The sequence below is a fragment of the Pseudophryne corroboree genome, chromosome 5, assembly GCF_028390025.1.
Source record: "Pseudophryne corroboree isolate aPseCor3 chromosome 5, aPseCor3.hap2, whole genome shotgun sequence".
Taxonomy (NCBI): Eukaryota; Metazoa; Chordata; class Amphibia; order Anura; family Myobatrachidae; genus Pseudophryne; species Pseudophryne corroboree.
In genome coordinates this window covers 590376053-590395466 of record NC_086448.1, presented here as the reverse complement: position 1 = coordinate 590395466, position 19414 = coordinate 590376053, and the positions used below count along the sequence as shown (strand labels likewise).

Here is a 19414-nt window from a genome sequence, read left to right as displayed (position 1 = left end):
AGACACCCAAATACACTGCACACTACAGCAGTATTTGCAACAGCAGATTTCATACAATAACCACACAAAGGGTACACATTTAAGGAGTCAGTTGTTTTAATGATCAATAAAAAGTAAAGAAGCAGATAAAACTTTAAGACAAGAATTTAACTGCTATAGACTGTAGACAACATGCAGTGGGACTTAAACAACAACATAAAATAAGTTTATTGCAGGTGTATTTGGGTAAGGCACAGTTTATCTTTATCAAAGCAAAAAAAGCAACTTTTATAGAAACTATTTAAAAGCTTACTCCAATTACACTCAAAGTGTAAACCCTCATTTTGCCTAATAGCCTGGAACATGCCTAGTAAATTTCACTGCCGTGAGCACTGAAATATAGTCAAATTGAAAATGTAACAGATAGAAAGTATTGTTAGAAACCACACACTGGGGCAGATGTATTAACCCGGAGAAGGCATAAGGAAGTGATAAACCAGTGATATGTGCAAGGTGAAAAAGGCACCAGCCAATCAGCTCCAATATGTAAATTAACAGTTAGAATCTGATTGGCTGGTGTGTTTATCACCTTGCACATATCACTGGTTTATCAATTCCTTATGCCTCCTCCAGGTTAATACATCTGCCCCTTTATTCGTTATTTAAATCTCTGTATATGGCAGATAGCAACAAAACATATAGGGGGTAATTCCAAGTTGATCGCAGCAGGATTTTTGATAGCAATTGGGCAAAACCATGTGCACTGCAGGGGAGGCAGATATAACATGTGCAGAAAGAGTTAGATTTGGGTGGGTTATTTTATTTCTGTGCAGGGTAAATACTGGCTGCTTTATTTTTACACTGCAAATTAGATTGCAGATTGAACACACCCCACCCAAATCTAACTCTCTCTGCACATGTTATATCTGCCTCCCCTGCAGTGCACATGGTTTTGCCCAATTGCTAACAAAAATCCTGCTGCGATCAACTTGGAATTACCCCCATAGATAATAAAATGAAGTCTTCAATAGATGTCACCCCTCCTATGTGGGTCTGCTGAGTATAAAACTATAACAATCAAATCAACAGACAGGTACTAATGCTGAAGCAAGTGCCAAGCAGCCTATAATGGGTGTTAAAGCCTTAAACGGGATATCAGCTATCAACAGGATGTATGCACATACCGGTGCGAGCGCATCTCAGTTCAAATCCCCTCAGTACAAATTTTCATAGAACCACTGCATACAAAATCAACAGGATTTGTGTCTGACTCTGAATCAGGCCTTATAGGTGAGGATTGCCACATAGCACTCATGCGATGACATTTTATTCATAACCCTAGCAGTGAGCACCTTGTAAAATATTATTAAAGATCAAGGGGTGAACCCAATCACCACTTGTCTTAGTGGGAGGGCGAAATCTGTCAGAAGTCAAATAGCAAAGATGAGGATGACTGTAATGTCAGAAATGTTTAGTAAATAGGCCCTTAAGTGTGTGCTGATCATTCTTCTAGCTTTATTAAATGTATATGTACTGTACTTATGTAAAGAACTTACTACCAATAAATACTCAATTGTAACATATATAGGTTTAATATATACTTATTTTTTATTAGCAGTCATTTATAGAATACACACATATTACGCAGCACTTTAGAGAGAATTATTATCCATTTACATCAATCCCTGTCCCAGTGGAGCTCACAATCTGATAAGAGATGTGCGGAAAAGGTAGGCAGGGAGGCACCGCCTCACCTGCCATCAGGGGCGGATCCAGAAGAAAAGGATAGGGGGGCACCATGGAAGGGGCAAGTACATTTGCGTGCGGCTTCGGTGCATGTGAGGTGGCGCTTCTTATACAATGCCCACAGTTGTAGCGCTCATTATGCAATGTCCACTGTACTGGTAGTGCCCCTTATATAGACCCCATAGTAGTGGTGCCCCTTTTGCAATGCCCGTACTGCCCCCAGTAGTAATGTGCCTGTAGTAATGCCCCCAGTCATTATGCCCCCAGTGGTAATTCCCCTGCAGTTATGACCCCAGTAGTTTACCCCCCCTCCTATAGTTTAGCCTCCCAGTGGTAATGCCCCCCAGTAGTTTAGCCACCAGTAGTAATGCCCCCCTGTAGTTTGCCCCATTGTAGTTTAACCCTTGTAGTTATGCCCCCTTGTAGCTTAGCCTTCAGTTGTAATGCCCCCAGTAGTTTGGCCCCTGTAGTTATCCCCCAGTAGTTTGGACCCCTGTCGTTAAGCCCCCAGTAGTAATGCCCCTGTAGTTACGCCGCCAGTAGTTAGCACCTTTTTAGTTGGCCCCCAGTAATAGTCCCCCAGTAGTTTGCCCCCAGTAAGAATGTCCCCCAGCAGTTTGCCCCCAGTAGATGCCCCCCAGTAATAATGTCCCCCAGTAGTTTGCCCCCAGTAGATGCCCCCCAGTAATAATGTCCCCCAGCAGTTTACCCCCTGTAGATGCCCCCCAGTAATAATGTCCTCCAGTAGTTTGCCCCCAGTAGTAATGCCCCCTAGGAGTTTGCCCCCAATAGATGACCCCCAGTAGTTATGCCCCCAGTAGATGCCCCCAGTAATAATGCCCCCAGTAGATGGCCCCCAGTAAAAATGTCCCCCAGTAGCTGCCCCCAATAGATGACCCCCCAGTAGATGCCCCCCAGTAGCTTCCCCCAATAGATGACCCCCCAGTAATAATGCCCCCTACGAGTTTGCCCCAATAGATGACCCCCCTGTAGTAATGCCCCCAGTAGATGGCCCCCAGTAAAAATGTCCCCCAGTAGCTGCCCCCAATAGATGACCCCTCAGTAGTGATGCCCCCAGTAGATGCCCCCCAGTTATAATGCCCCCCCAGTAGTAATGCCCCTTGTTGATGCCCCCCAATAGTAATGTCCCCCATAGTTTGCCCCCAGTAGACTCCCCCGCTGCATTAAGGAAGAAAAAAACATACTTACCGAGCCCCGTTCCCGCTTCCAGGCCGCTGCAGTCTTCCTCCTCCCTGGGCATCCGCTCCTCAGTCAGCACTATGAGAGAGACGTCATGACTGACGTCTCTCCCATAGCGCACGGCGCACAGTGACAGCGCCGGAAGCCAGAGCTCAGTACTGAGCTCCTGCCTCCGGCTGCCGCTGTGCAGGGAGACGGGCGCCCGCTGGTAACACAATCTCAGCGGGCGCCCGTCATCTCCCTGTGCAGCGCCGGGGGGGGGGTGGACGACAGAAGGCCACAAATGACAGGGGGGGCACGGGCCCGAGTGCCCCACCCTGGATCCGCCACTGCCTGCCATAGACTTTTTACTCCACAGTTTTGCCTATAAAAATGATTAGAATAATGCACAGAAAATATTTCAAACATATTCTTTGTATTTTTCATATACTTTGGACAGTAAAAATTCTAGCACAAATGTTAGTTTGACAGGAAAGACTCTGCTTCACCTGCCTCACCGCATTGCACGTCACTGTTTTATATATATATATATATATATATATATATAATGCAGAGTACCTGGCACTCCACAAAACTAGCAAAGCTCGGTTTGGTGCCCTCACAATCAGAGAGTATAGCAAGGCACAGGTGCGGCACTCAAAACCACTTGTCAAATAATGCAAGAGAAACAAGTTTCTTTCAATGTTTCAAACTATATTCAGTTTGTCTTCAGGAAAGCATGTATATATATACACATACACAGGATAGATAGATAGATAGATAGATAGATAGATAGATAGATAGATAGATAGATAGATAGATAGATAGATAGAAAGTGTGTATGTATGCATATATGTATAAAGTAGATTTGCATTATGTGTAAGCTCAAATTGATTCCACATAAGAAAGCAGAGTTTTGTGCTCCAGGTAAATAGTGGCATTCACACGGTATTTGCATCTGCAAATTATGTAATTAATCACATTAGACTACTCTGACTTTTTATTAAAATGGAAGAGGTTGCGGTCTCAAAATACATCTGTTTACAAGCACAGATACATTTTTATTTTACATGAAAAAGTAACAGAGTGTTAAGTTTCCTAGTCACAAACAACTCTTTCAATTAAAGAAGCTGTCACAATTCTTTACCTGAGGGCTTTGTGTTTTCAAAGCTAAATCAGAAACTGTTCATTAATTTTGTGAAATGTTTAATTTAGGTTTGTGTATTTTATGCTTCAGTTGTGTGCAGTATTGTTTTGGCTCACAATCAGTGCAAGGAAACAGTCATTAAAATATCATTAACAGATCAATCACATTTTTAAAGTTTATGTGTTTATTAGGGTGCCTCATTCTTTAACGAAAAATGAAAATAACAAAACCAAAATATAATACAACTCTTGTTTATACTGTATGATCACAGAAATGTAATGCTCTAGGGTGCAGAAGTCAATGAGCAAGGTGTAAGTCATGTTATGGCAAAGGTGTAAAAATGGTTTGCTAATAGAATCAAGTAATATCTCATTTGTTTGTAGCCTTGTGTCGCCTTTCCTCAAAATTGTACATTAGGCAAGGATATGACATACATAAACTTTCTTTAGCAAGTGTGATGTCAGTTAGAAGTTATACGTTTATAGTCGTTAAGAACATTTTCTGGTTTGCAGCAGAGAAACTGGAACTGTTACAGAGTAACTCCATTATATTTATTTTAGGGACATATATTATTATACAAAGAATGAATTGATAATATTGGCTTCTGTGACCTGAGACGAATTAACATCCCTACACTGTAGCATTGGCTAATTAGCATTTAAATAACTAAGCTCACATGGCCAGCTCAGCTCACTGATACAGCTAGCCCACATGCTGTGAAAGACACACCCACAAGTTGAATATACATGAACACTTGAAATCAGGGCACTCTCTCCCAAAACCACTGAGGCAGATGTACAGTAGCTGCACACAGCTACAAAGCCCTCAGAAGCATGGACCTTGATACGCCTGGGAAGCTTGGGAGTCATTCCCCTGGAAAGCTAAGTATGATACTTTCAATATCACATAGATAAATTGCATAGAATAGTTAAATATGTGTTTTTGGTACAGTAGTTGTGAAACGATTGGCATAGAATAGTTGGTTTGGAAATACAAATGGCTTGGGGTTGGTGGTGCTTGTGCAGTTATGTGATTGTTGTGTGTTTGTGATGGTACTCTATGAAATCTGTAATGGTAGTTGGAGCATTAGACACTCTGTAGAATAGCATCTCTGGTATACATTCCTGGTATGGTGATTTATAACAGATTGTAGTGGTTTTATATAGTGCATCTTACTGAAATATAGAAGTCAACACATTCTTCCTTTTCTTACTGTAGTCATGTGCTTGTAGCAATGGCATACTGATACTTGTGGTTACCTGGTGATCTGGTCTTGTGATGGTTCATATACTATGGACAGCATACAATATGCTCTGGTTATTGAGATACTGTGTTGGCTTGGAATTGTGAAAGGTGATTAGATGGCTTGGAATTGTAAAATCAGCACATATGCATTATATTGAAGCTTATACATTTTGGAATATAGTGGAGTCTTATGGCTTCTGCTATGTAATGGGATTATGGTGTAGCAAAGAATGCCATGTGTTTGGACTTGCAAATCTAAAATGGCTGCTGGCATTCCCTTTTGAACCATATGTTACAGACTTTGGAATCATGGGAGTTTTCCCAAAATGGAGTCTAGCTTCTGTCCCGAGCGGTCTGTGGACCATGCAGCCACATGCTGCCCTCCCCCCCCCCCCCCCCACACACACATACATAAACCAAAACCAATCCCCTAAGGTATTTCTTTAAGATATGTATCTTTCCACTATATATCAATAAATCTAGGATTTAGCCGAGTGCTTTGAGAGATATCTCCCCAGTAATATATATATATATATATATATATATATATATATACACACACACACACATACAGTACAGTACATACATCTATCACACTTATTTCATCCTGTTTCTTATATAGTTTGAGTCAGTGAACCTATTATATGGTGACTTGCATTGTATTTGACCAATACTGTTTAATGATAAAAGTAAACTCTATGAGTAGCAATTGTTTGTTGAAATACATTCTTATGATTTACATTCTAAATGACTGGCATGCATTCTTCCATGAACAGAATATTCCTAATGATTTAAAGATATATATGTCTAGATGCAACCTCTGCGGGTTTGTTAATAAAAGGTACACAATAAGTGATGAATTATTATAAATCACTAAAGGGTTAAAATTATACATTTGCTTCAAAGATATGAAATATAGTAATATAATACAAGCAATAGAATCAGACAGAGAAACGGAGGGAAATTGAAAAGGAAAAAAGTATACCCCTTATCATTGCCCCTTATCATTGGCACTCAACAGTACTGCTTTTGTCTCAATTTAAAAGCAGAGAAACCAGATTATTATTTTTTTCTCTCTGTTTAAATCGCTTGTATACACAAGATACTTTATCGCTTTCTGCGGAAGATTTTCTTTTTTCAGCACTAACAAGTTTCCTCAAGCACAAGGATTCACACTGAAGACATTAACTAAGCAAGTATGGTTTTAATTTATAACTTCCTATTTGTTACAGCAAATCCAGTTATCTAATGTATTATAAACTGTAGCACTCTTCCCAAGTTTATAAAGCAGACATTTTGCTGTTTAGATGAACTTGTTCACAGCCAATAGAGCCAGGAATTATCACCATTGTTCTAATTGATGTGCAAACAGTTCCTTTTCTGGCTGGTTTAAGACCTAAGATTTGCATACCAAAAGGTTTCCTTGAATACCAAAAAAACATTTGTGTGGAAAAGATAAAATTTTAAAGTTTAAAGTCAAACTGCTTTAGTTAAATGCAGCAAACCCATATATGACTTGTAAAAAAAAATTTGGGATCAATATAAAAGTTTTTATAGTTTTGAAGCAAAAATAAATAGAACTGAAAATGTATTGATAGCAATAATATTTTTTTTTTGTTTAACTGAAATGTATGGAAAGTGTATTCCAATGTACTGTCCTGAAAGTAATGACACAAACATTACTTATTTGGCAACTTTTCTAATGTTTGTTAGGGAAATCATACTTTACACAGAAAGGCTTTTAGCACCAATGTGAAGCATTATTTCAGCTTACCACACCTTCTTTTGTTTTGCTTAAAGTTTAAGTAAACAGAATGGGGGTATTGTTTACAGTGTACAAGTGTACAAGACCCAATAAAACAGGGATCTGTATCATACTGTACAGCAGCATTACTGAGCACACACTTGCAATGCACTTACAATACAATTAGTTAAAATTAATAGATTGTTAATGACTGAATATAAGAACCTTATTTAGGAAGAAGAAAAGAATATGGATCATTCTGCCTATGCTAAACTTGCTAACACTGTTTTCTTCTCTTTCCAGATGGACTAAGTGTTATTTTTTGTTGTTTACAATCCTCTTCTTAGAATAAGTTCATGTAAATTCCATGGAATTATGGATACTTGACAGGTTTTAGTCAAGGGTGTGATATCTGAGTGTGGTACTCAGTCAAGGTATGAGCCGCGTGCGGCGCTCCCACGGACTCATAGATGTAACGCATTAAGCGTAACATCTGAGGGACTCTGCCCTGGTTGCAGTGGTACAAGGCATTCATTGAATATGTCTTTGAAAGTTGTCTAGGTGGGTACGTGATTAACGACACATTAAGAATTTTGAGCTGACCAATGCGCACTGGATACCTGTTTTAAGGCCGTTATTAGCGATTTCAGCTGGGTGACTCCAGGTCTGCAAGATAAATTCACCGATTCTATAGAGAATTGAGAACTTCATTTCCATGCAGCAGGCAGCAGGGATATCACACAAATTAGTAATACAGTCATAGAACACCGTACATTAAAATATCGATTTCCTTAAATAGTTTAAGAAACTCGCAGAAGGGGGGTATACTAGACTCATTTATTCAACTCTGTTACAATTTATAGGTACCCTGGTAAGAAGCTTATAATCAGGTAAGGTATTGATAAGCAGGGTGTAATTACGTGGACCGAATAGCGGGTTTTGCAATGAGTCCTGTAATAATCGTTCTATAGATTGGTAAGCAGAAGGTATTTGAAAAAAGACTAAATCGCAGGAAGGCGAAGTCTTTAACAATAACGGTAAAGATGGATATTCATTTAATTTAAGATGCTGCAGATGTCAGGATGTCTAAATCTTTCTTTCCTTAGATAAACGGGTCATATGGTAAGTATATATATGACTTCAGGAAACATTAATTTTTAGACTGCTATATACATGACATTATAAATATTAAGAAACAATGCAATATATGTAATACTCGGAACGTTGGACATGTAATATGCCCTTAGTACTAGGCATGTTATATGATAAGCAAAGATAAGGAGATCTGGGTCTGTCATGTACATGTACATAAGGAGACGTCTTTTTGTAACATTATTGACAGATGATAACGGATTCAACCTTTCAGCTTATAACAATGTTTGAGATACATATAATTGTTCTTAAAACTGTATATGGTCATATATGGGATACAAATAGACTGGTGGTATTAAAATCCTGCTCATTGTGAAATCCCAGGTATATACAGGTATTTATAATGGAAAATATATATGTATATATTGGAGGAAAATATCCTCAAACCACCTAGTGGTAGTAATTATGTATTGCAGCCTTCTGACCAGATTCTTAGGAATTGGAAGATGGGCGAGACAAGGTTCTTTTGGAAGATCCTGAAAAAGTTTAATAGCTGATATATCTCTCATAAGGTGACAGTATTGGATAAACATAGTCACAACTGTTGTAAAAGTACATATGGAAAGGTTGTATAAATCCCAAGTGCTTGTTAAGAGCAGACACAAATGTGATTTTATTTTTGTGTTCACAAATCTCTGTAAACCCTAGTTAAATTGAGATGTTCAGAATTAAGGATAATCCTTATGTTTATGTTCTTATACACCAGAACAGGGGGATGACCATAGGTCATAAAATATGATCATCCTGTTTAAACTGTCACAGTTATGATTGAAACTGTGGGACGGTAAGTTATCCTTAAATGCATATAGTGGTAATTTTGATGGGTTTTTTTTTTACCTCTGATGACCAGTAGAGACACTCTTGTGCTTTAGGAGTTTTGGAAGTCCCAGATATTGATGTTGTTAGATCAAATGGTAGGACAATTTGTGGTATCTTTTAACCAGAAAATTGGAGGAACGTCCTCATGTTAGAAAAGTGGCTTTGCAGAACATGCATGGATCAGCTGTTTGCAAAGAAACTATACAATCATAATCACAAGGTAATCATAAGATATTGAGCTAATGGTTGCCTAATATCTGATATATGATTGGTCTGTTAACCTGAGTTGTTTCATCTCATCATTACCGGTCCACAGCAGGTAAAAGAATGGTCTCATATTTAAATAGGTTCTACAGGACAATGTTGTGTTATTGGTAATCTATTTGGGTAAAACTTATTAACAATTTGTGTGTTTGCAATAGATACTGTAGGAAAAAGTTTCATTTTGACAGTAATTGTATTATGTATGCTAATGTTTCTATTTTCACAGAACATCAAGGAACAGTCCAAAAATTTATCAAAGAGCCCAAAACTTCCTCGATTCTCCTTCCCAATTAATATACAGATTATTGGACAGGAGAAAGGGGGGGTGGTACATGGGTTAGTTCAGGATAAATATATGTGAAAATCCCGAATATCAGGACATTTTTGGAGAAATGTTTTATGAAAATGTGAAAAGCAAAGGCATCCTAGGATCTGGATGCCATCTAGTGGCTAAAATAATGTGAAAGTTCAATCTGTAGCACTCTCAAATAGTGGCAAAATGTGATTTTTTAAAATTTCATAATGAAGTATACAAAATCATAACGTATCATAGAGGGTGGGGAGGGACAACTAATGCTCTGGAAGAGTTTCTGTTTCTCGCATCTACAGGGAAACAAGTCAACAGAAGGATATCAAAAGACTACAAGTGGATTGGATGGAAGAGAAGACATCATGGGTAGGTAGAAAGAGACATCCAAACTGATACCTCTTTATTTCCTACGTAGATACAGATGAGAAGGACGAGCCCAGCTGTAGACAGATGATATATCCAAAGATGACTGCATGGACCCTTAGATGATCGGACAGGACACAGACCAGAAGTACCGGACACAGATGACCTAAACCAGATGGTCCAAGGGATGATGACACACTCAGAAGACCCCACCACACTATGAGAAGAAGACTTCACAAAGAAACAACTAGGCCTTTAGTTTCCATTGTTGAGGGATATTAGGAAAGGGCTTGCCCACATAGGCAGATTTTTTTTGTCCTTGCATAAGCATGCATAAGTATAAAAACAAGGTTTTTTTCCATCTACCTATGGTGGTGCAGGGGAGAAATTACTCTTCTCAACCCCTTCATTACTTTATTCTTTGAACTGTGAAATGACTTTGTTGTAATCTTTTCCAAACTAAATATTTTCTTTATTTAGACACCTGTACTAACACAGAACACACACTTACACTAAAATGTTTTTGACTGTATGTCAGTTTAATCTGTTGAATGCCAGATCACTGTCAACAGGGGCATATGTTACAGAGTAACTCCATTATATCCATTTTAGGGACATATTATTATGCAAAGAAAGAATTGATAATATTGGCTTCTGTGACCTGAGACGAATTAACATCCCTACACTGTAGCCTTGGCTAATTAGCATTTAAATAACTAAGCTCACATGGCCAGCTCAGCTCACTGATACAGCTAGCCCACATGCTGTGAAAGACACACCCACAGGTTGAATATACCTGAACACTTGAAATCAGGGCACTCTCTCCCAAAACCACTGAGGCAGATGTACAGTAGCTGCACACAGCTACAAAGCCCTCATAAGCATGGACCTTGATACGCCTGGGAAGCTTGGGAGTCATTCCCATGGAAAGCTAAGTATCATACTCTCAATATCACATAGATAAATTGCATAGAATAGTTAAATATGTGTTTGTGGTACAGTAGTTGTGAAACGATTGGCATAGAATAGTTGGTTTGGAAATACAAATGGCTTGGGGTTGGTGGTGCTTGTGCAGTTATGTGATTGTTGTGTGTTTGTGATGGTACTCTGTGAAATCTGTAATGGTAGTTGGGGCATTAGACAATCTGTAGAATAGCATCTCTGGTATACATTCCTGGTATGGTGATTTATAACAGATTGTAGTGGTTTTATATAGTGCATCTTACTGAAATATAGAAGTCAACACATACTTCCTTTTCTTACTGTAGTCATGTGCTTGTAGCAATGGCATGCTGATACTTGTGGTTACCTGGTGATCTGGTCTTGTGATGGTTCATATAATATGGACAGCATACAATATGCTCTGGTTATTGAGATACTGTGTTGGCTTGGAATTGTGAAAGGTTTTTAGATGGCTTGGAATTGTAAAATCAGCACATATGCATTATATTGAAGCTTATACATTTTGGAATATAGTGGAGTCTTATGGCTTCTGCTATGTAATGTGATTATGGTGTAGCAAAGAATGCCATGTGTTTGGACTTGCAAATCTAAAATGGCTGCTGGCATTCCCTTTTGAACCATATGTTGCAGACTTTGGAATCATGGGAGTTTTCCCAAAATGGAGTCTAGCTTCTGTCCCATGCGGTCTGTGGACCATGCAGCCACATGCTGCCCCCCCCCACACACACACACACACACACACACACACACACACACAAACACACACATACATAAACCAAAACCAATCCCCTAAGGTATTTCTTTAAGATATGTATCTTTCCAATATATATCAATAAATCTAGGATTTAGCCGAGTGCTTTGAGAGATATCTTCCCAGTAATAAATATATATATACACATACAGTACAGTACATACATCTATCACACTTATTTTATCCTGTTTCTTATATAGTTTGAATCTGTGAAACTATTATATGGTGACTTGCATTGTATTTGACCAATACTGTTTAATGATAAAAGTGAATTCTATGAGTAGCAATTGTTTGTTGAAATACATCCTTATGATTTACATTCTATATGACTGGCATGCATTCTTCCATGAACAGAATATTCCTAATGATTTAAAGAAATATATGTCTAGATGCAACCTCTGCGGGTTTGTTAATAAAAGGTACACAATTAGTGATGAATTATTATAAATCACCAAAGGGTTAAAATTATACATTTGCTTCAAAGATATGAAATATAGTAATATAATACAAGCAATAGAATTAGACAGAGAAACGGAGGGGAATAGAAAAGGAAAAAAGTATACCCCTTATCATTACCCCTTATCAGGAACATTTGAACATTTTATTAGGCAACAACTTATTCAACTTGTAGATTGCTTCTGCCTGTTCACATTTTACCACTGACTTTTCTCCAACCATTACTTCAATCATTTACATTAAATCTGGACATGAACTCTCTAGGACAATAGAGAGCAGACACAAGGGTGCCAATTTCAATTGTGGTGCATGCCCCCTGCTGGGCATCTATACTAATGGGCGTCTCTTCAATTGTTGCTCCAATCAGACACCTATTAGTAGTTAACGTTCCTGACAGCTCCAGGTTTAGCCACGCAGAACAACTAAACCTGTCTAAAGATTTTGATTGAGCGTCCGTAGTCCAGGTTTGGGTGCCAAAACTACAGACTTTTTAACACATTTTTTCTTGCACCTCTGGATGCTGCGATAAAAAATGTGACTGCTGAAGGTAATGTGCATCTAATCATATAAACAATTAAAAAACTCTGATAGATGCCCATTCCTATAGATGCCACAGTTTAGTTGATCCCAAGGAACTTTTGCTGTCAAGAAATGAGTTACTTGTCTTTTTACAGACACAACACAATCACATGATGCTTCCTAGACTCCTACATATTGGGGACCATATATACAGCATATATCAGTGGTTCTCGGCTCCAGTCCTTATGTACTACTAACAGATCATGTTTAGTGGATTTCTGTAATCTTCTGTAATCATGCACAGGTGAGTTTAGCTGGCTCAGTAATTATGTCATCTGCTCCCACGGACAGAAATCTTTAAAACATGGGCTATTGTGAAAACTTAAGGGTTGAGGTTGAGAGCCACTTTACATACTGTACAGTATACAGTTGGCATGCAGAGAGCAGTTACTAAAGGTGATGCTTTTGATCAGTTCCGTGTCCTATTGTACATCCCATATAATCATCTTTTCATAGGTATAAATCTTCCCCACTAATAGCTGCAATTGTTATTCCACTACATTATCAACTGTTCTGCACACTTCTGAGATTGCAAGCAAATTTGCACAGAGCGTTATTTATAATTGTTTCATGTAATTGTTTGTAAGTTCTGTCATGAGCCCCTCAATATACCACTCTACTTAATACGTCAGCACTTTATAAATTAAGTATAATAATAAAAATAACAATACAGTAAATTGGGAAAATGCATTTCATATAGCTAACATTGATTAACTTCTCTTTTTGGAAACAATGTAACAATGAAGCATTCAAATCACAAACACATATCGGGGAGATCACGTCAACGACCATTGAAAAGAAGGCACTACAGTAGATAGGTATAATATTCATTGAGAATACATTCCTAAATGTAACCGTCGGCACATATTTGTATCCTGTGAGAAATGAGGTACCTATTAATAGATTGGGAAAGTACAGTATACATACCGTTTGTTGGTACACATAACACCTATACGACTTAACTATAGACCATAGATGTTCAAGCTCAACAGTTATAGGTCCATTAATGTTATTATTCAATTCATGAAATATCTCCTTTATTGTTAACGGAATTTGAAATATTTACTCCACTTATCTTGACCAGTTGCTCAACCTGCTGTGATAATCACTATCTTCCCTGTGCCCTAATTGTATTAACATTAGTTCACATGTATGAAAAATGGAAATGACGAACCTAAATTATCTCAAATAATGAGAGGGATATCAAATTTACAGGTTTTGGAATGGTAGGATATCTCGATTTTTGACCGATGGTAACTATCACGGTTTACAATTAGAGGTAATTTTTATCAGCCAAAATGGTTCCCACAATAATGCGATAACACATTGGATCCAGGATAAGCTCCCGATACCATGTGTTATCGCGACTCCGGCAGGCCACCTATTGCGGATTATGCAGAGTTGAAACAGAGTTGAAACTTTCATGAATAGAGAACCTAAAACACTGTTTTTGCTTAAAATGTCAAATCTTCATCTTCACACACAGGACATATATAGTACTTACAAAGGAGAACAGGCCCAAGATAGGAAAAACTATAGGTGTTGTCAGCTTTTTCTAGCACCATTTTTATTTTATTTTATGTTACCATGTTGCTTGAAACATATCTAATGAAAATATTGGAAAGGTTTGAAGCAGTACAATATTACAGTCATCTGTGAATGACTGAAATAATATTGTCTTGCACAACATAAGAAGACTTTGCTTGTTTCTAGAGTTAATGTTAATACTAACTTTCACAATGATTTTTATGGATTCTATAATTACAGACATCAACAAGCCAGGAAAAACAGTGTTTCTAACAAAGGCTTTTGTGTGGCAAATTCCATTGCATTTTTATGTGATAACTCTCATTATTCTCATTGCATAGAGCTATTTGCTGTCATCATTTTCCTATTTAGTGTATTTTTTTGCTGTACATTTTTTTTTCAAGATAGTAAAATCTTGTTTTTTTATCTTCATGTAGTCATGTACAAAGTTTATTATTGTAATATATGGTACTATATTTTATTTGGAATTCAAATTCAGTTTTCAAAAGACACTTTCTCCTTTTGGTCTCAGTAGTACTGACTTACAAAGTATTTAAACTTGCCAAATTGGGTTAAGGGGATGCATTCAGGACACCGGCGGTCGGGATCCCGGCAGTCAAAATACTTATGCTGGAATCCCAACACTTTACTAGCTGTCTTTAATTCTCTTCTCTCTGGCTTTGCCCCATCCCTCTACTTTAATTCTGCCCTATTAAAAGTCTTACACAAGCCAGGTAGAGATCCTGAACTCCCTGAGTTTTACAGGCCTGTTTCATTGCTTAACACAGATTATAAATTATACACGAAGATACTTGCAGAGAGACTCAAATATATACTACCAGATATCATACATGAAGATCAATTCGGGTGTATTTTAGGCCGTCATTCAGTTGTTAACGTGAGAAAAGTGTTATCTGTTATGCGGTGGTTGGAATCCTCCAGGGCACTGGGTCAATGTGATATTTTGTCACTTGATGCCGGGAAGGCTTTTGACCTAATCACCTGGGATCATCTTTTTGATTCTTTACGCAGATTTAGTGCCCTGGAGGAGTTCATCTCGATTCTGCAATATCTATATTCTGGTACCTTTTCCCAAATATTAAGTAATCGTTATCTTTCTCCCCCTTTTTTATTCTAAAAGGGACTAGACAGGGCTGCCCCCTTTCTCCCCTCCTTTTTGCAAACGCATTGGATCCATTGGCAGTTGCTATAAGAGCATCCCCACTACTCACAGGTATCAAAGTAGGTGATAACACAGTGAAACTAAGTTTATTTGCCGATGACATGCTTATATTTCTCTCACAACCTATTCAATCCCTTTCAGCAATTACTGTCATCATAAATAATTTTTCCACTTTTGCAGGATTTAAAATATATTTCTCAAAATTTAAATTATTGCGCTTGTCTTCTGATATATCCTTTTTCAGCACACACTCCATTCTTTCCTGCTTTCTATTTTTCATTCCCCCTTAGAAAACATGGGAATCATTGAGCTCATTTCATGCAGTTATCTTTAGACTAATCTTGACAACAATTGAGAAATTGATATCAAATTGGATGAACTTACCTTTAACTTTGTCTGGCCGAATTGCTGTATAGAAGAGTGTTCTCTTCCCGAAACTTTCATATATTTTACAAATGCACCCTCTCCCCTTGTCTAAACGTGACACTAAAGATGTTCGCTCCAGGTTTTCTTCTTTTGTTTGGCATGGAAAATAACCCCGAATAGCCTATGCTAAATTGATTTTACCTAAACCACTGAGAGGTTTTGGCCTACCAGTTGTCCCTACCTTTTCACAGGCAGCTTTCTTTAGATATATCTCAGACTGGTTCCTCCAACAATCTGTGTTTACTAATTATAAACTGGAAGAAGCTTTATTCTTTCCGTATTCCCCTAGTGCCTTACTACACATGCCTAAGAAATTTGTACCAGCTATAGGCAATTTAAATATTTTGTTTAATTACACATATAATAGTTGGTGCTCTATAAACAAAAGACTAAAGAGAGACTTTACTAACATTCCCTTCACAACTTTTTGGGGTAACCCTTGTTTTTTACCGGGTTTAGAAAATAATCAATATCGAATCTGGAAAGAGAAGGGACTTCCTCCATAAGAGATGTTTTTGTTCCGGGTGGCAGAATACGTTCTTTTGATTATGTTCGAGACACTTTCCATTTATCTAACAAATATTTCTTTATGTATTTGCAAGTTAGACATTTTGCCCAGTCAAGGTCTACAGCTTCTGTTTCGACTCTAACTCTTGATTCCATACTAGAAGTTGTTTCTTTTATTAAGACTAAACCTTACAAATTACAGTTTTTATACCCTTGTTTACTTGAGCCTGCAGCTACCCAAGCATGGACATGTACTTTGAAAGGCTGGTCCACTGACATTCCAGATATACAAGCCTCTAATGTGTGGTTTAATCGCTGGGAGTCAACTCTTAAATCTTTGCCCTCAGCTGCCTTGCAAGAGATTCATATGAAAGTTGTGAATAGGGCATATATCTCGCAATTGCAGCAAAAACACATGGTACCTGATGAAACAGGCAGCTGTGCAAAATGTAAGGCTCTTACATGTATGTTCTTTCACAACTTTTGGGAATGCGGCAAGATTAGAATGTTTTTGGGATAAAGTAATAATGTTTGTTAAAAAAACTGTCTTTCTCTGTTTCATTAAACACCCCATCCCATGTCTACTCCTAAACTTCTCCCATTGGGACTTAGGTGCTAATGGTAAACAAATAATCCCTTTACTTAATATCATTTTAATGATGGCTAAAAAACTTATTCTATCACACTGGATCTCTAAATCTCCCCCATTTCTACATGAAGTTCAAGCTGGAATTCTTACACTTATTTTCTATGAGTGTCAGTCGGCATTCCCAGATGTTGAGAAGGGTGTAGTACGTTTTTATAAGAAATGGGAATTATACATTGATCAACTCCCTTTGTTAATTCAGGATCACAGTTTTGAATCTACCTCTTGCTATCACTTTCTATTGATTGTTCTTAATATTGTCATAGATTTTTCTTTGTAAGAACATTCATATAATTTGTGACTTCAAATGTATTTTTATTTGCAATGTAAAATTCATGGTCTCTTTATACTATGACAATATACTGTATATCTACAATTGTTATGGTCAATCTATGAATACTTTGTACTGCAGTTCTATTTTGTCTGCTGTAAACTCAATAAAATGTTTCTTAAAAAAACCAAAACATAACAAATGAAAAATGATCGCTAAATACTATACAACTCTGCTGTCTAAATCATTCTGTATACAACCAAAAGCGATCAGTTGTTTTGTGACATTATATAAACCAGAAAAAACTAAATGTTGCAAATATATTGTACAAATGAACATTTCCTATATGGTACCAAGAAAACCCAATGTTTTGCCAACTCACCATGTAATATTGAGCAAAAGTACTGTATTATTTATAACATTTAGCTAAATTGTCTGAGAAGATTCATAAGTTTCTTTTATTTAAATAAAATTCTATTTAATATTTCTATTATTTTGAGTAATGTGGGACTTTTTTTAAAGGGGGCAACAATTATTTATTTGATTTTAAATATAAGGCCTCAAATAATAATAGTTTATTTTTTATGGACACAAAATACTTATAGTACCCTGGTGCCCACAGTCTGGCAATACCAGCAGGAGCGCAGTGCTATCAGCATTAAGCCAGCTACACTATCTCCTGGTAGAGTAGGCCTCAAATGATTCTTCCCCATGCCCTGCCCTATAGTGGCCTGGACATATTGTACGAAGAGGGAAGGGAGTGCGCATATTTTTTGTTCATTTGACTCTTTCTTTACTGGGTACAGTACATATAGCAACAATTTCATGTTTTTCACGAGTATTTTCAGTGGTTTGTAATCTCAACACTTATTACTTCTGATAACTGCTACTGAAAACATTGAAGATATTGGGATCATGCTTTTTTTGGTGATTGTTACTCTGTTACATATGGTGAATTTCAACTCACCTGGAAATCACAGGATATTTACTATTTTTCCAAAGTTGCAGACTGTTACATTTGCCACATACAGTATATGGAGTGGGGAGCATTTCATTGTCTATTTCAATGGAAAAAGAGTATCGTACTGTATGGCACAACAAAAAGGCAAGATAAATGTCATTTGTTTTCAGAAATGATGAACTATATAATATAGTAAAATCTGCAATATATTGGAGGAGAAAATAAAAAGTTTAAATGAATTGTGGGTGTGCTATGTGTCATAATAGCCTATACATTGTGATAATGAGCTAATGCAGAAAAGCCATGCACCTTTGAGATCAACATTCAAACTTGCAATTGTTGCACAAAACAAATGTTTCATGGCCCATAAACTTGCTCATCAGGACTGTGTGTCTGTGTATACACCAACCTCTGAAATGATTGCTACTACACATGTATTGATATGCTGTGCCATCTAAGTTATGCACTTTACACATTTCACTTATTATCCACATGTGCCAGATTTTACAGCTGTGAAGAACTGGACTATTGATATGGGATCAGTACTAAATGCCGCCGGTCGGAATCCCGGCGGTCGAAATACCGACGCCGGAATCCCGACCACACAATCCCGACAGGGGTGGTGAGCGGAAAGCAGCCCCTTGCGGGCTCGCTTCGCTCGCCACGCTGCGGGCACGGTGCCTCGCTACGCTCGGCACACTATTATATTCTCCCTCTATGGGTGTCGTGGACACCCACGGAGGGAGAATATGTTGGGATTGTGGCGGTCGGGATTCCGGCGTCGGTATTTCGACCGCCGGGATTCCGTCCGGCGGCATCTTGACCGCATCCCATTGATATCAATGATGTTTCTCATCACTGATAAATGTTGTTTTTTTATTCTTTTCAGATCTGGAAGCAGAGGAGTGGTGCAAGTTCCTATGTGTGGAGTGCTTAGGAACCAGACTTAATGATATAAGCCTTGGTGAACCTGACCTACTAGCCGCCGGTGTACAAAGGGAACAGAATGGTGAGTTATTAACTATAGTACCTAATTTGTGATTTTACATCTTGTATTGGAAACAACAGTCCAAGTGCTACAATGCTACATTATCTGTACATTACTATATTCTTACTATAATGAATATTTATAGTTTATAGTTCATAGAAACTCAGATATAGTAAATCGAACTTTACTAGTCAAAAGTTTCCCCATA

The 19414-nt window shown here is 37.8% G+C and overlaps 1 protein-coding gene across 3 annotated transcripts in view; it reads left to right on the top strand.

Annotated features, from left to right (window-relative positions):
• DOK6 (docking protein 6) overlaps positions 1 to 19414 on the top strand; it is a 799313-nt gene that overhangs the window by 390352 nt on the left and 389547 nt on the right. For all 3 annotated transcript variants that reach the window (XM_063923391.1, XM_063923390.1, XM_063923392.1), the window contains exon 4: positions 19108 to 19227. In XM_063923391.1, the coding sequence (XP_063779461.1) occupies positions 19108 to 19227 (120 nt within the window). The remainder of the gene's footprint in view (positions 1 to 19107; positions 19228 to 19414) is intronic.